This window comes from Dama dama, chromosome 33 (genome assembly GCF_033118175.1).
Source record: "Dama dama isolate Ldn47 chromosome 33, ASM3311817v1, whole genome shotgun sequence".
Taxonomy (NCBI): Eukaryota; Metazoa; Chordata; class Mammalia; order Artiodactyla; family Cervidae; genus Dama; species Dama dama.
In genome coordinates, this window is record NC_083713.1 from 48,790,133 (window position 1) to 48,817,401 (window position 27,269).

Consider the following 27,269-nt stretch of genomic DNA (forward strand, 5'->3'; position numbering starts at 1 on the left):
GACTGCAGCCATGAAATTAAAAAGATGCTTGCACCTTGAAAGAAAAGCTGTGACCAACCTAGACAGCATATTAAAAAGCAGAGACACAACTTTGCCATCAAAGGTTTGTCTAGTCAAAGATATGGTTTTTCCAGTAGTCATGTATGGATGTGAGATTTGGACTATAAAGAAAGCTGAGTGCTGAAGAACTGATGCTTTTGAACTGTGGTGCTGGACTCTTGAGAGTCCCTTGAACTGCAAGGAGATCCAACCAGTTAATCCTAAAGGAAATCATTGGAAGGACTGATGTTGAAGCTGAAACTCCAATACTTTGGCTACATAATGCGAAGAACTGACTCACTGGAAAAGACCCTGATGCTGGGAAAGATTGAAGGCGGGAGGAGAAGGGGACGACAGAGGATGAGATGGTTGGATGGCCTCACCAATACAATGGACATGAGTTTGAATAGGCTCCGGGACTTGGTGATGGACAGGGAAGCCTGGCATGCTGCAGTCCATGGGGTCACAAAAAGTTGGATACAACTGAGCAACCTGAACTGAACTGAACCCAGGACCATCCACATAGGGCAGCTCTGCCAAACCAGACTGTCTTCCACCTTATCCCAGCCCTTTCCCTGGGACCAATTTTCATACACCAAAAAAGTGCAGAAATGGAGGTTTAGGAGTTATGTGGTGGATGTTCTTACTTGAGCCTCTATAGCCTTTACTGAAGCCTTGCATTATTGTTTCTAAAGATGATGCCCTAAGGACTCCCAGTACCACAATCATGACCAGGTAGATGCTTGTTCAAACTGCAGATTCCCAGACTCCTTGAATAGTATTCCTGGAGTCAAGCTATGAAAGCCGTATTTTTCAGAGTCTACATTCTTGAGTAGCTCACATCCTGGATTACCCCTCTAGGTAGTTCAGATTCTAGCCTCAGCATCTCATAGAAGAGGCCAAGGGAATGAGGGAAGAAGACAGGGGAAGGAGGTAGAACTATGAAGGCCAAAGGAGAAGTGGGAGGTGTGTGATACCAGGAAGATGCTAGACTGTTTCAGGGGCACAGCGAGGAGCTATGCCTAAAGGCAGACTCAAGGTACATTAGGACAGCCATTTGTTCTCCAGTTGGTACAGGTGTCACCTTCATGCATCCACTCACCTTTGTCCTCTGGCGTGCTTTGCCCGCCTCCTCCCCACCCACAACACACGCACATATCCAGAATCACAGTGAAACCCTCCACAAATCAGAGTCGGTGACAAACAATGAGGTGAAAAATAAAACGTACAAGATTCAAAGGTCAGAGCAGAATTTTATAAGATGGCAATTGACACACCACAAGAATTGTGCATAAGGGTAATTTCTCAATTGTGAAACATTTCCCAATTCCACACCACACCTCACTTTCCAAGTCCATGCTGGTTCATGCTGCTCATTTCATGCTTTGCACAGCTTTTAAGTCCTCTCCCAGTGAGAAAAAGAAACCAACCCACCTCTTTCTCTTGTCTTATGAGATGTGTTTTACACAGCGCGTGACACAGCAGAATGCAGACTGTACAGAAGACAATGTCAGTAATTTCTGGCTGCTAACCTCAGTCAGGTTTTGGATTTAGAGAGTTTAGACACAGCAGGGAAAATATGTGTTCTTTACCACTTTTTTTTTTTTTTTAAATTTTCAGAAAGTGAATGATGGACAGGAATTCAAGATTTATTCTAGAATGTAGTTGTATTCAAAATGGAACTTTGACAGGTCATCCCCTCACACTTTCCTTGTATTCATAGCTAATCCCCTTGTCTTTTTTATAAGAACAAATCTACATATTCTCCTTTCCTGCCTCCACTACCCCAGTCCTCACGGGACATTTTGACAAGGTACTTTTCATCTTCTTGCTCATTAGGGGGCAAATGAAATTAATCTGAGGTCTGGATCACTTGGCCATTCTAGGTCACTATGTAATGGACTAAAAATATCCATGCAAATGGACTCTGATTAGATTATTGGATTCTAGTTTTAAAACAGTTGCATTGGAGACACCACATAGAGTCCATTTATAATGCATAGGGATTTCAAGGTCAAGTGTTAAAGGTTTTGGGCTTCTGTGCACTAACATCACCCCCATCTCTTATTCTCTAGTTTAGTGGCTCCAAAAGTGGCTATGTGTCAGGATCACGTGAGGAGTTTACTAAAAATACCGATTTTCTGATTCAACTCTAACAGAAAGAATCTGATTTTCTGGATTTGGGGCCTGTGAGTCCAGTTTTCTTCTTTAAATATAAACTCCCTGAGTAATTTTCGTGCCCCCACCAAGGACTCATTTACAAAGACATTTAGGAAGCACTTCTCTGGTCCAGTGGTTCTTGAACTAGTGTGTGCATCAGAAGCACCTAGAAACCTTATTAAAACCCAGAAGTGACCCCTTAGAGTTTCTGATTCAGCGGGTCTAGAATGGAGGCTGAGTATTTGAGTTTCTAACAAATTCCCAGGTGATGCCTATGCTGCTGGTCCAGAGACCACACTGAGAGAGACCACAACTCCAACCCAGGTTACTTGTGAGCATCTTTATTATTCATCAGCACTTATTATGTGACCAAGGACTGGGCTTCTGAAGAAGGAGTAAACTTCTCAGATCAAGGGTAACACACCTGGCATCACAGTCAACTGGGAGCTGCTTCTTTAACATCTAATTATTGGGATTAGGCATGGGCTCCATCCCATCTCCTGAGTCAACATCTCCAGGAGGCCCTTAGAATTTGTCTTATTTTGAAGTTGGCCAGAAAATTCTGATTACAAGGACTTGAAAACATTGCCTCAGATGAGCCAGACTTATGAGTTCATGAACAACTTACACTAAAAAATTATCTGAAATTCCAATTAAATGGGACATCCCATGCTTTTATTTGTAAATCTGGCACCCCTACTCACTTGGCTGTCTTTGCAGTTTGTTCCCACTGTGTGTTCTCTCTGGCTCAGGATAACTCTATTTTCAATGCTTAGAGGAGTGGTGGTTAGGAGGGCAAGCTATGAAAACATATGTGGGGTGAAGAAGAGAAAATTAAGATGTTTCCTTGGGAAAGAAAATTAAAAAAACACACAGGAAAATTCATTAATCTAGACAGAAGAAAGAAAAAGAAGTACTGTCTGCTAAGGGTTTTTTACCAGACAATTCATCAACTTCACAGACAAAAGAAACCCCAGGGAATAAAAAGACATCCACCAAAGATGCTCTTAAAATGTTCCAACTGAAGTCATATATAATTAATTTCAAACAAGCATAGCTATGAAAATTCAAATACCTCAAGGTGCTGAGTGAAAGGCAAGATAAATCTACATCAGACTTCAAAACTGCTGCTTCCAGGTGAGTCTCTGGTTCGGTCAGAGACAGGGAGGTAATGACATCTGCCTCCTCCCTATTTTATTGGAAGGTAGAGAGCTTTAAGATGAGACAATCCCAGTGCATCAAGGTCGAGAAGAAACATATACAGCTCGGCACCTGACAATAGCACATAACCACTAAGAAGTTGAATCAGAGGAATAGGACAGACAGACAAAATGAAGAAGAAAAATTCATGGATGTGTGTAAGGAAACTGATCTGGTAAACCACTGCAGACGCCAAGTCACCACCATGAGCACCACAGCCCGTGCAAAGCAAGCAGCTTTTTCCTGATGTACTTCTGCCATTTCAGAGGTTAGGGGTCAGCACACTGTTTCTGTAAAGGGCAAACTAGCAGGCCTTCTAGACTTCACAGACCATGTACTCTCAGCTGCCTCTACTCATCCTTGGTGTTGTAGCAAGAAGGAAGCCTGTAGACAACAGATAAGTGAATAGGCATGGCTGTGTTCCTAAAAAATTGTTCACAAAAATAGGGGGTTGCTACAGACTGAATACTTGTGTCTCCCCCAAATTCACATGGTGGTGGTAGTCGTGTTTGACTCTGCAATCCCATGGACTGTAGCCCGCCAGGCTCCTCTGTCCATGAAATTCTCCAGGCAAGAATACTGCAGTGGGTTCCCATTCCCTTCTCCAGGGCACCTTCCTGACCTAGGGATTGAAGCCAGGTCTCTGCGTTGCAGGCAGATTCTTTACTGTCTGAGCCATCAGAGAAGCCCAAATTCACGTGTTGAAGCCTAAAGCCCCAATGTGATGGTATTTGGGTGTAGGGCCTCTGGGGGATGCTAGGTCATGCAGGTGGAGTCCTCATAAATGCGATTAGTATCCTTATGCTCACTCTTCGCCCTTTGCCCTGAGCATATATGAAAAGACCAGTCTGCAAATCTGGAAGAGGGTTCACTAGACAGTAGGTCTGCTGGCACCTTGATCTTGATCTCCCAGCCTCCAGAACTGTGAGGATTACATGTTTGAGTTGAAGCCACCAGGGCAACAGCATATTTGTGGGCAACAGAATATTTGTTAGAACAGTTGGGCAGACTAAGAGTGGCGGGATGTATTTGATCCATTGATTGAACCAGTGTGGCAAAGACGCCATCATTAGGATTCTATGGAGCACTCAGCATTCTAATGGTAGATGTTCTACTGAAAAACAAAACAACAAACACTCCACTAACGTCTCACTATACATAGAAAGGCAGAGTGTTTAAAGGTCACTCCAAAGTGTAAAGGCGAGAAATTAGGATTCTAGAAACAGAAGTTGCTCCTTTGAAAGTCTAGGACTGTGTTATAAGAATGAAAGAGAAGACAAAGGGACCAGACATTTTAGCATGGATTTAGAAAGTTTCTCTTGATGGCCCTCCCATTGAGACAGGTTGACTGGGAGAGGGACACTGTCGCCAGGTTCTCTGTCTTTAAGTTGCTTTTTTCTTTTTTTAATTTTTAGCCATGCTGCTCAGCATGTAGGATTTTAGTCCCCTAACCAGAGGTGGAACCCATGCCCCCTGCAGTGGAGCCCAGAGTCTTGACCACTGGACCACCAAGGAAGTCCCTACACTGCTACTTCTGAGGATCTATCACGTGATAAGGTATCATCCTCCTTGCTCAGGGAGGTTTCCTCACCTTCTCAGTTCACTAATTTTGCATTTGGCATCCTTAGAAGGGTTCTTTCCTCAAAAGAAAAAATTAAGTCACCTTGGCATAGACCTGTATACTTTAAGCCAGAATATAGCACCTGTGGTGCACGATCAACTTCAATTGGCCTCCTTTATGACACTCCTTAATATGTTTCATCTGAGGTCTCCACGTCAGCCAAGAAACAGATAAGCATGCATTCTACACTTATAATTTAAAAGCTTTATTTCCCCCCACAATTAGCAAATAGGTTTCATATTAGTTCAACTGGAAGTTTTCTTCCTATAGTGGGCTTTCTCGTTACTACACCGTCAGTGGGGAAACTGCTTTCTCTTCGGGGAAGGATTAGATTTCACAGAAATACTCTGAGCCAATCACAGAATCGAGAGGGTCTGTTCCAGCAGCCCCTGAAGGAGTCAATCAGGTCAAGGAGTCCTTTCCCCTAAAGGTCTGGTCTGGCGGGGACAACACAGGCTACCGAGCCTGCCTGTGGTAGATGCCGGCAGGACCCTCCTTGCAGAAGAGACAAAATGCAGCCCTTTTGATCAAGAAACCTAACAGCTACATAACCACTCAGTCCCTGCCAAGTCCCCTTCCTTATGGCCTCCTGCAGGAGCATCTGAGCTAAGCAAACAACTGGCTTCTGCTGTGAGGTCCAAAGCGCATCCTTCAATCTTGGCGAACTTGGAAGACCAATCTTTTCATTTTACAGTGGTTAGCTTGTGTTCAGAGGACTGGTCTCTGCCTCTCCCGGGAAGGTGGCCTTATATCAACGGCAGCACGAAGGCCCAGGCCAGCACCGGTAGGTAGAGCACAGGGGCACCGCTGCCAGACGTCCTCTGAGCGTGCATCACAGCGAAGACCGCATTCGTGTGGTTGGTGGGTAGCTCAACATTGCAGATCATCCCCTCACAGCAAGACCTACACTCCTGTTACAAAAGGAAGAGGAGAGGGAAGAGCCAGTGAATAATGGGAAGAAGAGGGGAGGGTCAGAGAAAAACCTTCTCTAGCTCTGAGGACAGAATATTTTTTTATCTGAGTATATAAATTTTCATTTAAGTGCGAAATTTTTCAAGAGTAATGACTTACAAGAGAAAAAGGCCATCTTATTATTTAAACGTTTACTGTTTGAGACTAAAAATTATAAATTTGAAAATATACCTTTTAGCCTAACAAATTAACAAAGATTTCCAAAATGTATGTGAGCTTGGGTCCGTGACATAGTTCTCAAACACTGTTACTGAGAATATAATTGCTTCAGTCTTTCTGGGGAGTAATTTGGTAATCTTTATCAAGAACTTTATATAAATCAATCTAGTAATGTGCACCACAAAGATTATGTGGGTTTTTATTTAGACTAGAGAAATATTAAAAGCTGCCTAGTATTCTTAATAGGGAAGTAGATGAATTATAGCTATAAACATTTTAATATTATGCAGCCACTAAGAATATGTCTGAATACTTAAACAGGTAAGTTGTCTTTAAAAATTTTTATTTTATATTGAAGTATAGTTGAATAACAATGTTGTGTTAGTTTCAGGTAGCGCAAAGTGATTCAATTATACATGTATCTTCTTTTTCACATTCTTTTCCCATATATAGTTTATTACAGAATATTGACCAGAGTTCCCTATTCTATACTGTAAATCCTTGTAGGCTATCTACTAATAAAACATAGTAATGTGTATACGTCAACCCCAAACTTCCATTTTACCCTCCATCTTTTTACTTTGGTAACCATAAGTTTTCAAAGTCTATTTTGTAAATAACTTCATTTGTATCATTTTTTTAAGGTTCTGCATATGTGATAACATATATTTGTTTTTCTTTGTGAGTTATTTCACTTAGTATGATGATCTCTAGGTTCAGCCATATTGCTGCAAATGACATTATATCTTTTCTTTTTTTCTTTAGTGTCGAAGTAATATTCCATTGTGTGTGTGTGTATATATATATATATATATATGCCACATCTTCTTCATATATTCCTCTGTTGATGTACATTTAGTTTGCTTCCATGTCTTGGCTATTGTAAACAGTGCTGCAATGAACACTGGGGTGCACATATCCTTTCAAACCATGATTTCCTCTGGATATATGACCAGGAGTGGGACTGCTGAATCATATGGAAGCTCCTCTGTTTTTAGCTTTTTTAAGGAACCTCCATACTGTTCTCCATGTGGCTGGACCAATTTACATTCCCATAGTGTAGGAGGGTTCTCTTTTCTCCACACATTCTCTAGCATTCATTGTTTGTAGACTTTTTGATGGTGGCCATTCTGACTGGTATGAGGTGATATCTTGTAGTTTTGGCTTATATTTCTCTGATACTTAGTAATATTGAGCACCTCTTCATGTGCCTCTTGGCCATCTGTATGTCTTCTTCAGAGAAATGTCTATTTAGGTCTTCTGTCCATTTTTTTATTGTGTTTTCTTTTTTATATATATAGTGAGCTGCTTTAGCTGTCTTTATATTTTGCAGAGTAATCCCTTGTTGGTTGCTTCATTTACAAATATTTTCTCACATTCTGTGGGTTATCTTTTCATTTTGTTTATGATTTCCTTTATTGTACAAAAGCTTTTGTTTTATTAGGTCCCATTTGGGTTTTTTTTGTTTTTGTTTCCATTACTCTAAAGATTGATCAAAAAAGATATTGCTGTGATTTGTGTTCAAGAGTGTTCTTCCTATGTTTTCCTCCACAAGTTTTATAGTATCCAATCTTACATTTAGGTCTTTAATCCATTTTGAGTTTATTTTTGTGTGTGGTGTTAAAGAATATTCTAATTTTATTATTTTACATGTGAGTGACCAGTTGTCCCAGCACCACTTTTTGAAGAAACTGTCTTTTCTCCATTGTATATTCTCACTTCCTTTGTTGTAGATTAATTGACCATGAGTACATGGGTTGATTTCGGGCTATCTTGTTATTTCTAGGTTTTTCATGGGTCTATATTTCTGTCTTTGTGCCAGTATCATACTGTTTTGATTACTGTAGTTTTGTAGCAGTGTAGTCTGAAGTTGGGGAGCCTGATTGCTTCAGCTTTTCTTTCTCAGAATTGCTTTGGCTATTCAGGGCCTTTTGTGTCTTCATACAAAATAAATTTTTTGTTCTAGTTTTGTGAAAAATGCCATTGGTAGGGATTGCACTGAGGTTGTATATTACCTTGGGTAGTAGAGTCACTTTGACAACACTGATTCTTCCAATTCAAGAACATGGTATATTTTTCCATCTGTTTGTGTCCTCTTAGATTTCTTTCATCAATATCTTATAGTTTTAGAGTACAAGTCCTTTGCCTCCTGGGTAGGTTTACTTCTAGGTATTTTTAGTCTTTTTGATCTGATGGTAAATGGGATTGTGTTTTTAATTTCTCTCGGATTTGGTGACCTCCCAGAGGGCTCACGCCAGTGAGTGCTCCCCAGAACTACCACTGCCAGTGTCTGCGTCCCTGCAGTGAGCCACACCCACCCTGCCTAGGCTGGAGGCCCTCCAACACCAGTAGGTAGGTCTGGCTCAGGCCCCTAAGCGGTCCCTGCTTTTTCCCCTGTGTTCTAGTGCACACAAGACCTGCTGTGTGCCCTCCAGGAGCAGAGTTTCTGCTTCCCCCAGTCCAGTGGAATTCCTACGACAAACACCCCTGCAGCTGCTTAGTCACTCAGTCATGTCCAGCTCTGTGCTGACCTATAGGCTGTAGCCCGCCGGGTTCCTCTATCCATGGACTTCTCCAGGCAAGAGTCCTGGAGTGGGTTGCCATGCCCTCCTCTATGGATCTTCCCAACCCAGGGATCGAACCTGGGTCTCCCGCTTTGCAGGCAGATTCTTTACCAATGAGCCACTAGGGAAGCCCTGGCCTTCAAAGGGGCCCCTCCTCCATTGCCAAACTCCACTTGCCAGGCAGGGGAGCCTGATGTGGGGCTCAGAACTTTCAATCCTGTGGGAGAAATTCTCTCATAGTTTTTCAGTTTGTGGATTGCCCATGTGGCCAGTTTGGGATTTTATTTTATCATGATTGTACCTCTTCTACCATCTTGTTGTGTCTCTGAATTTGGATGTAGGATATCTTTTTTTTTTGGTAGGTGCCAGCATATCTTGTCTATGCTTGTTCAACTTTTAGCTGTGCTTTTTGGTATTTTCATAAGAAAAGGTGAACTCACATCCTCTACTCCACCATCTTGTCTCCTACTAGGTAAACTTTCATACTGTAATTTTTCTAAGTGGGAACTTTTCAAGAATTTAGGACGGGCTTGGCTGGGCAGCCCGTCTGGCTTGGGGTCTCTTAAGTGACTTCAGTGAGACAGTAACTAAAGTGCAAACATCAGGAGGTTAGAAACCGCTCTGAGGACAGAACTGAGTTGGTTTTTGATCTATGAGTCATCCAGGCCCTTGGGCACCCTTCCCCACTACTGACCTCAAAGTAAAAACCATCTTGAGAGTCTTTTCACTTTAACTGTGATTTATCTGCATCAACCCAAGCATAAGCAAGAGAAAGGCAAATGGAGTAAGACTGTTTAATGGAGTCAACAAATCTTCTGAAGGTTTGTAAGGGGAAACACTGAAACAAAAATGAAAGCTAGGAGCCTTGTGGATTAGTCATTGATTTTCTTTCTCAGTACTACTAGTTAGGGGATAATTATGACTCTATTGCCTATACTAATGCCTCATCCCTATCTTTACAGTGACACTGGCTTGCTAATCCGGCTGCTGACTGGTGAAAAACACCAGCTCTCTCCCAGCACAAGGCTGTCTCAAGAGAAGCATGCTCTTGTCATAATACAACACCTCCAGCTGATAAACCCAGACAGTCACAGAGGCTTTCAGGATAAAGTATCTACATCAAATGGCTTCCAGAAGGGCCAGGTAAGATAAATTATCTATCTCAGTGGTTCTCAACCCTGGTCGCACATCAGAATCACCCTGGGGAAGCTTACCAAAAAAAAACTGATGCCCAGAACCTCACGCTGAAGTTATGTTTCAGTTGGTCTGAGTCTGCCCACCCCTACCCCACCCCCTGCTGCTGCTGCTAAGTCACTTCAGTCGTGTCTGACTCTGTGCGACCCCATGGACTGCAGCCCACCAGGCTCCTCCATCCATGGGATTTTCTAGGCAAGAGTACTGGAGTGGGGTGCCATTGCCTTCTCCGCCTACCCCCGCTACTAGAGCCTATAAAAAGCTCCTCAGGAGATTCCCCTGTGTAGCCAGAGCTAAAAGCCACTAGTGGTCAGCACACAAACTTATCTACAAAACAGAAACAGAGTCACAGGCATAGAAAACAGACTAATGGGTGCCAAGGGGGTAGGAGAAGGAAGGATTGGGAATTTGGGATAGATGCAAACTGGATAAATGAGAAGGTCCCACTGTGTAGCACAGGGCACTCTATTCAGTATCCTGTGATAAACCATAATGGAAAAGATTATGACAAAGTATAACTGAATCACTTTGTTCTACAGCAGAAATTAATACAATGTTGTAAATCAACTATACTAAAATAACATTTTTTTAAAAAAGCCACTGGTGTCAGGACCATTTTATGTATGTATAGGCTAAACTGAATTCTAAGATCTCATGAGATTAATATACTGTTAAGTAATTTTTTTATCAAACATTTCAGGATTCCAGACATATAAGAGAGTCAAATGCTCATTTAAAATGGTAGAATGAGAAAAGTGAAGCTACCAGTTGATCTAAAATGTTACCTGTAGTTAATCATAATAAGCTGGGACTAATCTTTCAGACTCTCACTTCATCTAAGCAGAGGCAGTGAAACAAGGTTTTCTTTGTAAAAGGTGTCACCATTTTCCTCTTTGCACCTTCTCTGTGTAGCATTCTTGGTGATTTCTGGCCATAAACAAAATACATAAGTTGGGCTCTGTAGCACAGGTCATCCTTTCATGCAGGGATGGTTTACTCTTGGAATTCCAGTGCTGACTTCAGGCTACTCACCCAAAGTCCGAGGTCAAGACCCTAGGGTCTCTGGAGTCTGAGAATTGTCATTCATTTTTAGTAATGATACTGTTTGATGGACAGAAAGTCTTCACCTTCTTTCATCTCCACTGTATCAGTGTAAGGCAGCCTCTCAAAGTATATACCTTTGACATATTATTTATCCATCCTGCCTCTATATACAGCCAACCATCACCATCAAGAAACCTTAGGACAATAACTTTACACACACATTCCTTACCGTGTGTTCAGAATCTCGGCTGTGGTGGCAGCCAACAAAATGACATTCACTTCTGGAGGCACACTTTTTGGTGATGGATGTACTTCTTCCATGACTGGTAAAGTGATGTACCGTTAAACAGTACTGTGTATCTAGGCAAGGGGAAAAAAAAAAAAAAGAAAGAAACTTTGACCAATCACTTCAGAAATGACTAAAATTCGGGACAATCCTTAAGTTTCTAGGCAAGAAATTTAATGGCAGTGAGCTCAAGTTTCTGGGTGGTTTTTCTGAATAGGTACTAGCTTCTGAAGTATGTATATTTTTAAAATGAATATAAATGGGCAGTTATCTTCTGGTGCAAGGTAAAGCTGAGAAAAAACTGAACAAGTCTTTCATCAAAACTCCAGGTCTGCTCATTTCATAAGAAAGTGTCAGTATCTTTCTCTCTCCCTCTGAAGCATATGTTCTGCAACTCTAAAATAAAATGAAAACTATAAATGTAAAAATGAAGTGGGCCACAGTCCTTCCTGTTGCATTGTTTCTTTATATACTAAGAGGCCATGTGGCAAACTGGAGTGAAAGCAGGTGCTTCAACTTATGTGCCAAGGCACTTTCCTTACCCATCAAGTTCTTCAGGCTCTAATCCTCCCAACGTGTTTGATTGTTCCCCAAAGTATTTCTATATTTTCTCCTCCTCTTTAGCTCTCTCTTACCTTCTCTGTCCTCTTCTGCTTGGCTAGTTCATTTTCATACAAAGTTACCTTTAACCATTCACATTTTATTACTTAAAAGAGCTCTCTCAAAGAAAGCGATTTCACTCACTATTCTGGGACATTCTACTTTAGTTCTGTGCCTCTTATTCTAGATAGCTCAGGCCAATGAAATGCTTCTTAGTTTACTGAGAAGGGACTAAAGCAGCAGTTGCCAAAAAGTAGGGGCGGGGAGGAGGAAAACTCAACTAAAGTTGAGAAGACAGGACTTAGAGAGCTGCCTCTGTCACAAGAACAAGCCATGTGACAGCCTTTGAGCTCATTTTCTTTTTAGCAAAAGGGTGAGTGCACTGGCATTTGGGTAGACTTGTAAGCTTTCATGTTAGCAACAGCAAATGCACATTAAGTGTGTACCACCAGTCAGGCACTCCTCTAACATGCATTCACTCATTCAGTCCTCACAATAAGCCTTAAGACAAGTCATAGGAATATCCTCATTTCACGGATAAAACACTGAGGCTCACATGGGTAGAAAGTGATGGAAGGTGAGATTCTCGTGGAGGTGGTTTTCCAGGGTTTGTGCTCTCCACCAGCACACGACTGTGCCTCTCTGTATCCTCAGCATTGAGCTGAGCATCAGCAGAGCACCTCTACAAGAGCAGCGGGCTGGGACTCAGGAGGGGAGAGAACCACTCCATGTTCTGAAAGGCATTCCAATTTGTACTCCAGACAAAGAATCGAAAACTGGTAGGTGCATGTGTTCATGGAGTCTGTCACACAGGCTAAAGCAGCCCTGCAAAGTCAGAGTAAGAACCGGGGTGAACAAAACAAGAAGTGTCATTCTTGTCATAGTTTGTTACCTAGAGACTGTCTTTTAACACCACTGGCTGATGGCAGAAGCAGAGCTATGAAGTGAAAAGGAAACCTGAGATGACAAAGAACAATAGCCACAGGCCTGTTTGTCCCAAGAAATGGTTGACTCTCACTCCCCTTGATAACGACAAGCGAAAGGTAAGCAGTTACAGCCTCAGAACTCCAGATGATTATTGTTTGGGGGGCTTGGCTAGTGTACAGTCACACACGCTGGAATGCAGGGTCATCTCATGTCCATCTCTCTATGAGTCAGGTTTTCAGCGTGGATGGGGAAGACCCCAATCTCCCCTCCCTGACATTTTCTTGGAGGCAGAAAACTGCAGCATCCTTCTTTTGCTCCCATGTTTCAACAGAGATGAAGTTCTAAAACCCAGAAATGCCCATGCAAGTTCCCTTAAAAGTGGCTTTGGTTAATGAAGTACAAATTGGAACATGTACAGAACTAGTAGAAACAGCATTTTATCGTTGTTCTATCACTCAGTCATGTCCGACTCTTTGCGACCCCATGAACTGCAGCACACCCAATCTTCCAGAGTTGGCTCAAATTCATGTCCATTGAGTCAGTGATGCTATCTAACCATCTCATCCTTGGTTGCTCCCTTCTCCTCTTGAACAGCATTTGGTAAAATTCAAAAGAATGGGTGATAGTCACAAAGAGGCTGGACATCAATGCCCCAATCTACTGCTGTTCCAAACCCTCCCCCCCTCCCCCAATTCTTGGGGAAATTTAAAGCAAATAGTTAAAGAATTTTACCAGCCCTCTCACACAATAATAAAGAGAGGCATCTGCCTACCTCACAAACATTGAAATAAACATCTGTGAAAATGTAGAAACAAATCCCCAAAAGAATACATGCATTCAAAAGCACAATTCAGTCATGCACTCTTGAGAGCTGTAAGAGAACATTAAGAAAAAAATATCTTCATAATTATTCTTGAAAAGAAGTAGTGAACAATACTGTCCATGTAAATGTCATAGTCATCTGTCTAATTTAGAGCATAAGATTTTCAGGCCTATAGAGGTCTCCAGTGTTACGATCAATTGGTTCCACCCATTGGCATCATCAAGGGCTTCCCAGGTAGCTCAGTGGTAAAGAACCCACCCGCCAATGCAGGAGATGAAAGAGTTCAATCCTGGGGTGGGGAAGATCCCCTGGAGGCTGGCACAGCAACCCACTCCAGTATTCTTGCCTGGAGAATCCCATGGCCAGAGGAGCCTGATGGGCTGCAGTCCATGGAGTCACAAAGAGTCAGACACGATTGAGCATGAGCACGCTCACAACCCACTGGCATTATCTGGAAGAGGTAGGGCTATTCCACTGCTGTAATGTGATACAGAAATTTCCAAAAGATTCATAGAAATAGAAGATCAAAGCTGGTAATTGCTAAACCTGGAAGAGTTTGTTGGCCTTTCACATCTGAAAACCTTAAAAAAAAAAAAACAGTGCATCCTAAAATACATACAGAACTATCTGGAAATCAGGCTAAGTAGAGGTTTTCAATTCTATCAGCACATCCTGTCTGCTTTGCATCCAAGTTTGTATTAAGTCATTCAACTTCTCACCCCCTATATTCTTACCATATTAGTCTAAGACCATCTTCTGCTGCCTGAAAAGATAATGAAAGAGCCCACTTGGTGACCCCCTTCTTCTCTTATCCCCAACCATTCATTCTGCACACAGAAGCCAGAGCAATATTTTACAATATACCTAGCATCTTGTACTCTATAGCTTCAACACCCAACACATTTCCAATGAAATCTAAACTTCTTACCAAAACAAAGAAGATCGTGCATGTCCCAGTCCTTATCTCCATCAAATCCTTTCTCCCCCTTCCACTAAGCCTCACCAGCCAGCCTTCCTGTTCACTGAAGCAGCCAAATGCACTTGCTGTTCCTCTTACCAGCATGTTTTTCCTATAGCTCTCCACAGAGCTGATTTGTTCTGGTCATTTGAGTCTTAGTGCAAATGTATATTCCTCAGAGATTCCCTGACTACATAGTCAAAGGCATCCACTCATTCTGTCAATATTTACCAAGTGCCTAATATGGTCCAGGTACTGGATTACACACTGGGATCTACAAGACAACTAAACAAACTAAAAAGATGCTCAAACGTTTGTCAAGTAAACGAATGAGTCACTTAAGCATCAGTGTATCTCAAGAGGACAGAAACCTTCTTTTGCTTTAGCCAGTAAGTAGGACTTTTCTAGAGGTATCATCAAACATTTCTGACATTCTTAGAACGCCTTAGTCAACATTGTGGTCTATTTGTTCTCGCTGGTAAATATTAATTAAGAAATTCTTACTCAAAGCACACACAACTACAAACTGAGGCTATGCCATCAGTTTCCATGTACTCTCAGATTAGTCTGATGTCTGGATAGTCTTGTCAAACGTTCTCTGATTTCTGTAGAACATCACCAGCCTGCTGATTTACTAATCTCATCACGTAAGATGCCTTTGCTCAGAGCCAGTTGAAAGAGATCTAAATGAGGTCTGGTCACAAAAAGAGTTCCAAACTCAGCACACTTACTTTGCGGGCACCATTTATCTTCTGCCCATCGATTGCAGTTATAATTATCCCCTGCATTTTCACAGGTAAAACACTTGAAGCTGTTTGGAAATGGTGTAGCTTTAAAAAAAAAAATGCAAAGGGAAACAATATAGTTAAATATTTCAAACATCAGATATGGCATAAAATTAGCAACTTTTACTAGAGCAAATAAAATTTACAAGTCATTATCCTTACAATTTCTATCAAGCTGGGCTTAACTGCCAGACTTTGGGGCATTTTCTTTATCCCCTTTTCTTTGAATATTTCATCTATGAATACACACTACAGAGTGAGTAGCGCAGATGATTCCAAGAGCCACTTTGAAATATCCATGGTATTGTTCTATTACAATTTGGGAATAAGTGAAGGTTGAGTGGATGGGCAAAGATGGTGGTAGTATTGGGACCAATACTTTGATATATTATTGGCCCTGAAAAGAACTGGAGTCATTGACCTGAGTTTGAATTCTGCCCTTTTGACTAAGAAGTAATTTATTATTATTACCTAAAGATCCCTCCCCATGACTTGCAGAGGTATAATAAAAGTTAAACAGGAGATTGTATGAAAAATCTCTCTTAGGATCCCTGGCATATCAAACCACATTGGTTTCCATCCCTATGTACTTGCTTTACAGCTAGGCTTAACTTCAAACAAGTAATTTCATTTGATATGTCAATTATCCCTACATTAGACATCAACCAGGAATGTAACATTTAATATAAGGATGATAGTAATTCTCAGGCCCTTATGCTCAGGCAAGAGTGTTATAGAAACAAGAATTATGAGCTGCTGGCAGTCTGGAATGACAACAACTAGTATGTTCTTTTTGTCTTTATGCTTTCTTTTTTCTATCTTGTATCTTGTTATTTTGATGGGCAAGAAGTCAAAAGGATAAATTTGACATTTCTCTATACACTGGAGTGTAAAGCCCTTTGTGAAACATTTAAGTCTCCTGTTTTTGAAGAGTGAAATAAAGATCAAGGTAACCCAAACCATCCTAGTAACCTGACCCCAAGTTGGGATGATAATTAGAAAGCAGTGGGTATTTCACATACAGAGGAGGGTATTATTGATGCATAAACCAAGAGCAAACTATCAAAAGCTAAAACTCAGAGGACACTTACCACAAATACATTTCAGTTTTGCCTATGCATAAAAGTGAATTAAATAATGAAATCCATTTCACCTACTAATTCAGTACAGTTTTAAAAATACTCAAACTCATTGCTGGTAGGTGAATAGTTAATGTAAAACTTAGCACTACCTTTTTGATTTAGTAATTCCTAAGATCTGTTCTAAGGTCATTAGCCAATGGAAAATGCATTTTAAAAGATTTTCAGTGAAGCATTAACATTTAGTTTGTTTATGATTGTGTGAGCTGTATGAATGAAAACACTTTTTAATGTAAGACATTAAGATACTTTCAAAATCATGGAAACGTATTCAAAATACAATGTAAAGGAATAAAAGCTATAAAAGCTTTTAAATAAAGTAATAAAAGCTACTAAAAGCTGCGAAATTAAATCTGTGTGATCTCAGTATATCACATATTTAAAAACATATACAGAGAAAAAGCAACAGAAGGACATGCAGTTGAAAATCCTCACATCATCTCATGTCAGCCCTCCTTATGTCCTTCTGCAGACCACCCTCTGCAGACCATGTAGTACTATTTACCATTGAAAAAAATCCACATATAAGTGAACCCAAGCAGTTCAAAGCCATGTTGGTCAAGGGTCAACTGTATGCCAAAATGTAAATAAGAGCTCACGCTGAATAAATTTTCTTCTTCTACACATTTACCAGTCTTTTTTGGAATTTTCTATAATAATCAAGTATTAATTTTATATCTTTAATAGTTTGCTCATCACAAAGTTATATGAGGCTTAAAAGGTTAAAAATTTGTTAATAATTTAGATTTTATGAAAATGATGTCTATGCTAAGCCATCAAGCATACAATCGCTACCAATTTAGAAATTTGTAATAAATGGTAGTTCAAGGTGTGTGGTGTGTATATGTCTATGGCTATGTAGTACATATATGTGTACACACCTACTTACTAATGACTGAATGTCCTAAATAACAAAACACAAAGTGCAGAATGGTAACCATACAGGAGTATGAACACTCCTCATGGAGGAGTATAAAGACAGTGGTTCCCAAACCTGACTGTGTAACTACAAAGAAGAGAGGAAAAAGGGAATTCCACATCCCACCCTCCTGACTACTGAATCTCTGGAGAAGAAACCCAGGAATATGTAATTTTAAAGGCTTTTGTTGTAATTCTGATACCCTTCCAGGTTTGTGAACCACTGGCATTCACATTTCTAAAACTATTTTTATCTATCACACATTCTCTATAAGGTATATCAGAGAAGTTTTACTTGTCTGAAGAGAGAGAAAGGAGGGGAGATTTTATACATAATTTATGCAGAATCTTCCTACAGTCAAAATCCTTCTCCAAGAGATCAGCAAAGAACACTGAATTTCCCCTGCTGAGCCATTCTTAGGGACAGTGTTCAGAAAATTATTTTAAACATGAACCCTTTTAAGACTTCAGCAGGAAGCCAAACCATCTTAAAGAAATGGAGAAAATTTGTCACCATGTGTTACCCTTACCCACGGAAGTAATGAAGACTTTCCAATTTATGCTCGATATAAACCAAATGTTCCAGAATCAGCAAAGTTACTACAGGGAGACAGAGATTTTAGTTATTCTGATCCCATGTCATGGACAATGGTGACAACCACTACTTACGATCAAGAGGAGGCCGCACGTTATAGAAGTTGATGTTCTTGGCAAACACCCGGTTTTCGGAGAAGATAAAGGTCTGGACCACAGCTACAGTGAGGGCATGGCAGAAGAGCAGCATTCTGACCCCAGGTGTGGGGAAGTCCAACACTCATATACCTGTGGTGAAAAGAGGCGAGTTGAGTTTATCTGCGTTTTATACATCACTGTGCTGTGTACTTAGTTGTTCAGTCGTGTCTGACTCTTTGCGATCCCATGGACTGTAGCCTGCCAGGCTCCTCTGCCCATGGGGATTCTCCAGGCAAGAAGAATACAGAATGGGTTGCCATGCCGTCCTCCAGGGGAGGATCTTCCCAACCTAGGGATCAAACCCGGGTCTCCCACATTGCAGGCAGTTCTTTACCAGCTGAGCCATCAGGGAAGCCCATGAGGAGTGTTTGGCTTCTCTTTGAAAAAGCTTGATTATTTAAACCTACTCAACCATCTACTTGTTCTACAAAGCCAGCACCTGTGACTTAAATGCACTCTTCCCTGTCAGGTGAAAGCTAAGCCGTTGCTACCTTCTACTGGGCAGGCTCTGCAGGACACCTGGTGGCTTAGGTCCCAAGAGATAGAGCAGCAGTACTGACCTGCCTGCACCCCATTCCATCACTGCTCAGCCAGAGCCGGCTGGGTGACTTTGTGCTAAGTCACCTGATCTTTTAACAATCGCAGTTTGGTTCAACGGGTTGCTCCACTGAAGTTGCTGAACCACCTCTCTGAAATTCCAGTCCCTGAGTCAATACTTAACGCTTGATGAATTTTGCAATTCTTGCAGAACTTGGAAGACACAATAAAAGCTGGAACAGTAGGGAGGACCGTGAGTAAAAGGGCAACCAGTTTGAGAAACAAAGTCTCTACTGGTCCCAGAGCACACAGACGCTGAGAAGAGAAATGAGAGTCACTGTGAAAGGCTGTCCCCACCTGTATCCTGTCTCACCGGGAGCAAGGGGAGTGGCCAGGAGGTTCTCAAGGGAATCGAGTAACAGTTGTTTGAAAACCACACACATAATGTTAGTTCTGGCCCACAGACACTGCTCATTGCTTTCAGCCACTTAAAGTTGGCAGGGCCAAAACCCAGGGAAAGTGGTATGCACACAGCACTCGGTTAGGTGTTTCATCGTAAGCCCACAGATCCTACCCTCTTGAAGCAGACCTTCTAGTAAGGAAACCTTCAGGAGAGATGCTCAGAGCCTGAAACATCACCACCAACAGGTTCTCTTTCACAAGGGGAAGGCGTGGGCAGCAGAAAAAGGAAGTCATTTGGAGTCCAAAGACTTTGGTTCAGGTGCTGGCTCTGCCATTTATTAGCGGCCTGACCCTGGGCAAGCTCTTTAGACTATTAACCTCAATTTCCTCATCTGTAAAGTGGTTTAATAACACCCAGCCTGCCCACACCCTGGGTCATTGTGACCATCCAGTAGAGGCTTGGATAGGATCACATAGAACTGCGTGCATAAGAGCACTTGTAATACAAGTTCTGTGAAAATGGTGGAATCTTAGAGTTCAAAGACAATGGCTGAACCTGTCTTCTTGCTGATTCAATAGGTCTCAGTGGGTTTAGGGAATCTTCTACAGGAAAAAAAATAATGATCTCCACATGTTTAAGCATAATCCCTGACATGTATATTTTCCCTGCAGCTAAGATTAAGAGTGCATAATTTCAAGGGATTTTATGCCATCTCTGAGTATACTGGTTTTGCATAAGGGGTTAATAATGCCTACCTATAAGCTGAACATTAGACAAAATGTACCCATGACATCATACCATCCCTACAGCTGGCCTCAGCCTCTGAGAGAAGTCCCTAAGGAAGGACTCAGGGTCAAAAAACTTGGCAAGTTTCACAAAACAATAATGCTAAACACTGTACACTGCATCTCCGCTCAGTCCAAAATTTGTATAGTGATATACAAATATGTATCTCATTCTGCCCTTGTTTATTTTAGAAATCACAATTGACATTTCACAGATACTAGGTTTCCAAATCCTACTGTTATGCTCTTTCTTAAAAAGATGAACATTTAACCAACTCTATAATTCCTTACAAACAAGTGGCTATATTGACACAAACTCCGCTTCTCCTATTTCTTTCTCTGAGTTGGACTATTCCATATCCATTATAAATCTGTAGCCAAGTAATGGGTACCCTCTTTGTTACACTAGTGGAGACCCTCTGAGTAGGGGAGACTAACCCCTCTTTCACAAACATGACTGTGTTCTAAGAGCAACTCACAAGTGCTCTTGTAAATGTGGTGGTGGTGGTGGTGTAGTCACTCAGTCGTGTCTGACTCTTTGTGACCCATGGACTGGGGCCCCTCAGGCTCCTCTGTCCATGGGATTCTCCAGGCAAGAATACTGGAGTGGGTTGCCATTTCCTTCTCCAAGGGATCTCCCGACCCAGGGATCAAATCTACGTCTCCTGCACTGGCAGGCAGATTCTTTACCACTGAGCAACCTGGGAAGCCCCTGTAATATAGAGAGAATGCATAAGATCACAGCGTTCATATTATCTATATCCAAGTCCCGTTTGCATCACTAAGTGACAACTATGGGACTTGAGACGAGTTGCTTGTTTCCTAAGCCTCAGCGTCCCCATCTCCAGAGCAGGCATAATGACAGTCCCTACTTCACAGTATGGACGTGAGGGCTGAGTGACATCATGCATAGAAAGAACTCAGCCAGTGCTGGGCACACGGTCAAAACTGTATTCACTGAGCACTTTCTATTCAGTGGTAAAGAGCATTAGCTCAAGTACCTGCCTTCAAACCTACCATCTGTATAGCACCTAACACAAGTTCTTCAACCTCTCTGTACCATCATTTTTGCATCTATAAAGTGGGAATAATAATAATACCTACCTCATACAGGTATACAAATTTGTTAATACATATCTATCTATCTCATTACTTATGTGCTCAGCATTTTGCTAATTCTGAAGCATTTACTATTATGAATAAATCACCAAGTACTTTGGAATCACAAGTAAGAACCCCTAATTTTCCTCACGTAATCTCAGACAAAAGCCCATCCATTCAAAACACCACCATTACTGACACCTAGTACATAACAGACATTTTCATCACTGGATCCCCAGCAAGTCTTTACTCTCTGGCAGTTTGCATTTTAGAGGGAGAAGACAGGCAGTACATATGGAAAAGGCCATAATTTCTGACTATTGTAAATTCTGTGGAGGGAACATGATAAGGTGATATGTCAGTGGACAGGAAGAACTGCTTAACATATATGGTGAGCCCAGTACATCTGAGTAGGTGACATTTATGCAGGTGAATTAAATGTTGATAAGAACATGTCCAAGCAAAAAATCAAGGGAAAAGAAACCAAGTCCTTAGATCAGAAGAAGGGTGCCTCACTGGGGGAACTCAGAAAGCAGCTAGTGTGACCAGAGCATGCAGAGATGGGGGAACAGACAAAGCCAGAGTTGGTGAGGCCAGACTACACAGGCACTTCCAGGCCTTGGCAAGGATCTCAGATCCAGCAGAATCAAGAAACTGTTCTGTTTTAGATTATCTAGTTTTGAAAACTACTCTCAAGAAAGCTTTGTCTCTGGAAAGTAGTAATTGGTCCAGAATGCCTAGTCCTATTTCTAGCTCCGGGAAGAGAGGAATACAAATAACAGTGAACACAGAGGAAGGAAGAATTCAGATACACCTAAAAGGTTCTTCTGGATGACATCACACATGATATGATGGCTCATAGAAGACTTAAAAACAACAGAAGGAACAACAAACCTAAGAATTAGATTTGTGTTGTGGTTTCTCCTTTCCTGGAAAAAGCGCTGTAGAGAATATAGTCTCATTACTAGCATATAACTGAGGACACAGTGGGGGTTCAGGGGCAATATGTGCAAAGATCCTAGCACACAGCCTGGAACACAGCACACCCTCAAAACGTGTCCGTGCAGTTTCTTCTAGCACAAAAGTTGATAATGGTGGAAAATTAGGCCACAAGAATATTGCTTCAATATACTAGCTGGAGTTAAAACAGCATACTCGTATTCTATCAAGATCCTCTAAAACTGCAAGGGTTTTACCTGTCAAATGAGGGAAGCACCAAATAACAATATCTCATATTTTCCAGAGCATGTTTTATAATCTGTACTACATACTGCTTTTCCCATAGCACCTATATTTATCTCTTTTTCAGTGTATAGGTTTGTGTTAACATGACTGTTTTATTTTTCACAACCCAAAGACATTAGGATAATGAAAAAGCAAATGACTAAATTATAGTATCTGAAAGTAGTTTCACATTTGGAATCATTTCATGGAGTCTCTGAACTAAAATTTATCTGCTGAGGCTTTGCTGAGTAAGCTCTTGTTGCAATCTTTCTTGCAGAACAAGGTTATAGCAGAGTTTGTATTCTGCTCCAGAAAGGGAAAAGAAATCTTTAATACAAGCTAGACTATACCAGTCTGTTACTTTCTCTAGGACTATCACACAGAGCAGAGTTCTTCATGTGGGAGAGGAGGACCTGTGAGGAGCTTAAGGTTGTTTGCAATATGATGTCGGTATATAACTTCCCCCTGGGATAAGACCTACACATAATAGTTAACAACAACTGCTCTCTGACTTAGGATACAGACATTATAATTCAGCTTCCGGTAACTTAGATGTTTTCTTACTCTGACACTAACAAAGCCTCACATAGACATTAGGTACTTGGTCCACACTCTCAAACCCACAGGTGGCTCAAAACATCCCCACCCCACCAACCCCCAACAGAGCTCATCACCATCATCCATCTTTCTCAGATAGAAGACCTTGTCAGAAACCTCTCACCTCTGGAGCTGGTCTTTATTTTAGGAGTCCTCTCTTTGGAAAGTATATTCATTCTTGTTCCAGAATGCAGTGTGCTTCCTTGCCAAGAGAAGGGATTTCTGCAAGGCACATCTGTAGGGTTATAGCAGGGACAGGCAACTCTCAGGCACTCGGGGAATGGCAGGTAGCCAGATGTGAAAATTTAGGAAACTCCATGTGAGACTGGCCCACTACTGCTGGGAGTAATGGACGTACATGGCTCATGGTCCAGAAGCATGACCATCTCCCAGGTCCCAGCCATGGTCATCATCCCACCCTATATGCAACATTTTAAAGCTTCCCTGGGGTACGTGCAGGCCTCAGGAATGGCACACCCTTGACCTCAAGCTCTTCTGATATAGGAACAGGACCTCCCTCACTTTTATATCCCCTAGGTCCACACTCAGCACATAGTAGATATTCAATAGACATGTTTTGGAACAGAATGAACATCATTAGCTATGACCTATTATAAGGAGCACCTTTCTTAGCAAGTAAGACAAAAACTATGGGCAATAAGGAGCTGGCAGGGCATCCAAAGATGATAAAGACATGATGGGATCAAAAGGAGATTTGAAGCCCAAGACCAAGCAGAGGTGGTAAACACCAGCACAGCTTATACAACTGCTAACAATAAGTCAGCAAGCGCCAGGCCAACCTCCACTGCCAATAAAACAAATACAATAGATAATTTAAGGGGAGCAGCTCTCCTAAGTCCAACATGCCTATCAACACCCGCATTCACACCTTCCTGCAAGCATCACTTATCTGCACTAAGACACTTTAATGGCAAACCTAATGGGCCTGCCTTTCCTTGTAAAAAGAATAGAAGGCAAAGAGAAAATGCAACATGAGTGCTATTTTACTCACAGTGGAAAAGATGAAAACACTCCTCAGAAAAGGAGAAATTTGCCAGGAAACTTTACAGTCTATCACAAGGGTAGTACTACTTGTTTCCAGCTATTAAGAGAGCTTGACCAACGGCGATATTCTGGTTCCCGAGAAATTTGGCAAGACGATTCATGGGCTGTATAGGCTGAGACTCTGCTTCAGTTGTCTTCCTTGAGGGGACCTGACCTGGGCAATGAAAGCCTGGCTCCTGCGGCTCAGAGTTGACCCTCTCTGACAGATTCTCTGTTTCCAGTACCTGGATCATTCTTCCCCGCCCCCGCCCCACCCAATTTTAAATATTAATTTTAAAGATATTTAATTTAGCATTTCGATGTGCCTGAAGCAAAATACAAGAGAGAATTTTAGCTTATGCTCAGTCCATCATCTTTATCTGAAAATACAAAAATCTCCATGGAGTACCATGGATTTTACTCTCGCATAAAACATTCCATAGGGAAAAATGGAATCATGATTTGACCTCTCTTTATAGCTTGTCCAAATCTTGAAAGCAGCAGTTTTATAAGTCATGCATTCATACTAGGTACTGTGCTAAGCACTTATATACAACAGTGAGTAAGAGACACAGTCCCTGTGCTGTCACACATTATTGAAGCCCAAGAGTTAATGTGAGCCACTGGTGAATTATGAATGCCAAGTATTAATAGTTATCTCTGAGGGGGAAACAATGGGCTTTAGATTCAGGAAGACCTAAAGACCCTGGTGCTGGGAAAGACTGAAGGCAAAAGAGGGGGGCAGCAGAGGATGAGAGGGTTAGTTAGCATCACTGACTCAACAAACATGAATCTGAGCAAACTCCAGGAGATAGTGATGGACAGGGGAGCCTGGCATGCTGCAGTCCATGGGGTCACAGAGTCGGACACAACTTAGCGACTGAACAACAACAAACAGGATAAAATTCTAGTTCTACATTTCATAATCAGGCGACCAAAGAGTTAAGAAGTACTGTCCCCATTTGCCAGTAAGACAAGTGAGGCTTAGAGTCACGTGGGTAAATTTTCTAAATTGTGTGGACTGAGTGCAATTACATAAGTAATGCCTATTTTACTGAGATGATGTTTAAGACTTGTTCTCCCTCTCCTTTCCTCCCCCGAGGCTTCTTCAGATAATATTAGCAGACTCGAGATCAGATCAAGGGATATAACTGTCTAACTCCATTCCATACCACCTGGACCAAATCTGGTACAGTGTGGAGTTCTGTGCACTCATTTCTCAAGAAGATTCTGAAGTTCTCTCTATTGCAACCAAGTGGAAAGCTGGGATGAATGACTGCCAAGGTTCCTTCACTTCTAATGTTCTATGATTTCAGGGGAAGAATATTAATGAAGACTTTTAGTTATGCCCTAAAAAGTCATAATGAAATACAATATTACCATAATATTTCAGATTCCGCTGTTCTCTTTTAAAGAAAATATTTCAAAAAATCTCATCAAACACAGGATCAAAAACTCACAGAACTGAGTATCTCATTTCTAAACACAAAGGTGTGCATTTTACAGTGTTAAGATGGGAGCTTTTCCTACTACATGCAATGTGGTACAAGATACTGTCTAAAACTGTGCTAACATTAAAAGCATTTCATTATGCAAACCAAATTTAAATCTAATTGTGAATTAATACAGGGCCCATAAGTATGTAATTTGGGTGAAGAAATAGTCTAATCAATTGTAAAGAAATCTGTTTAAATGGGATTTAAATTTTAAGAAATAGCTAAAAGATAGTTCCAAAGTAATAGCATTTCAGCCGCATTTTTGTCCAAGACATAATTTTACGTCTTTTCGAGAAGGCGTTCATGACACTGGAGAAATAAGACAGTAAGAACTCCAAAAGAACAATATTTAAAAGCTTAGATGTTTGAGACTTGGAAAATGGATTCCTTTTAAAAAGGATCAAGATTGGTTTGTCGTGTTTCATTGAACTATTTGGACAACTGGTAGAGACCTAATAAAATATTTTAATTGATTATATCTAAAAGTATCCTTCACATGGGTGGAATAATTTTTACACAGTTTGCTTCCATAAGTGATTTTTAAGAGGCCTATGCCAAGTCAATTATGCATTAAGGTTCTAAAAATATGGTGTAAAAACCATATTGGATGAAAGGAAAAATAAAGATACTAACCCCTTGTATGAATGGCGTTCCTCTGCTGTATGTCACGCTCTGCTCTGTACCACCCAGAAGCCAAGGGAGACATATGTGGAATACAAATTCTCATGATTTGTAAACAGAAAACTCCCTAGTCCTTAATTCTCAAATTAATGGGCCCTATGCATTTTTCTACAGAGAGCACCAAAGAATATGCAGATAATGCCTGAAATTTGTTTTGAAGAGCTCAAGATGCATCCCTCATTTGGCCATTTCTTTAAAAAAAAAAAAGCCAAAAGCATAATATTGAGGCAGTTTTATAAAGATATTTCTGCTGTCAGGCAGGCAAATGAGGGATGTTATTTTCTTTTCTGTGCAAGAGAGATGTCTTTAAATTTGAGAGGAAGACAGAATAACTGGACAGAACCTCTTCAAGAGAGCTGCAGGCACAGAGGTGTTGGTGCTGTTAACGCGCCATGCCACCAGCAGAACTGCACGGATGTAAACGGAGTGGCAACCAGAGGCTTCACACGGAAGACATTGTTTTCATGTTCCCCATCCATGCTTGCTGTATTGAACTCATGTCTTTTAATAACCAATCAAAGTTCTCATAATAGAAATCTAGGCTGAAATGTCCAACAGCTGGCTAAGGACCCATTATTCTATAATTGAGTAGAGGAGAACAATCCAAAAGATGCCTTCTCTAACACATGGCATACAGAACTCAACTGAGAAAATTTAGCTTTCAAGGTCACTAGACATGCAGGTGATGGCGAGCACTTTTGACTGCTCTTAGCCTCAGCAGACACAGAAAAATGACCATAGAAATAAAGTATAAATAAAGCATATATACAGATGTGTGTCTCATTTGAATCTCTCTGTATATATTCTAACATGATGGAATATCTGTATCAAAACACCCAGAGGGATGGGATGGGGAGGGAGGCAGGAGGGGGGGTCGGGATGGGGAACACATGTAGATCCATGGCTGATTCATGTCAATGGATGGCAAAAACCACTACAATATTGTAAAGTAATTAGCCTCCAACTAATAAAAATAAATGAAAAAAACAAAAACAAAAAACAAAACAGAAATCTTACATGATAATTTCATCTGGATATGTGTGTATATATGTACATCTGCATATATGTATACATATATATATGTATGTGCATATATGCAGATGTACATACATATCTTTTGAATGAAATAACTGCTTAAGCGCTATGACAAAGTGACCCTGAGCATGTGTGCTTGCTAAGTCGCTTCAGGCATGTTCAACTTTTTGTGATCCTGTGGATCATAGCCTGTCAGGCTCCTCTGTCCATGGGATTCTCCAGGCAAGAATACTGGAGTAGGTTAC

General features: G+C 41.1%; 1 protein-coding gene across 6 annotated transcripts in view; it reads right to left on the reverse strand.

The window, feature by feature from the left end:
* Positions 1–1,272: 1,272 nt before the first annotated feature.
* Positions 1,273–27,269, reverse strand: part of LYPD6B (LY6/PLAUR domain containing 6B) — a 228,470-nt gene continuing 202,473 nt past the window's right edge. For 5 of the 6 annotated variants that reach the window (XM_061135275.1, XM_061135274.1, XM_061135277.1 and 2 more), the window contains 4 exons: positions 18,059–18,211; positions 15,279–15,377; positions 11,183–11,313; positions 1,273–5,931 (listed from right to left, as the gene is read on the reverse strand). In XM_061135275.1, coding sequence (XP_060991258.1) covers positions 5,767–5,931; positions 11,183–11,313; positions 15,279–15,377; positions 18,059–18,173 — 510 coding nt within the window. In that variant the 5' untranslated portion in view covers positions 18,174–18,211 and the 3' untranslated portion in view covers positions 1,273–5,766. Of the gene's footprint in view, positions 5,932–11,182; positions 11,314–15,278; positions 15,378–18,058; positions 18,212–22,892; positions 22,967–27,269 lie in introns of those variants that run through there. The other variant, XM_061135280.1, reaches the window with a different exon arrangement.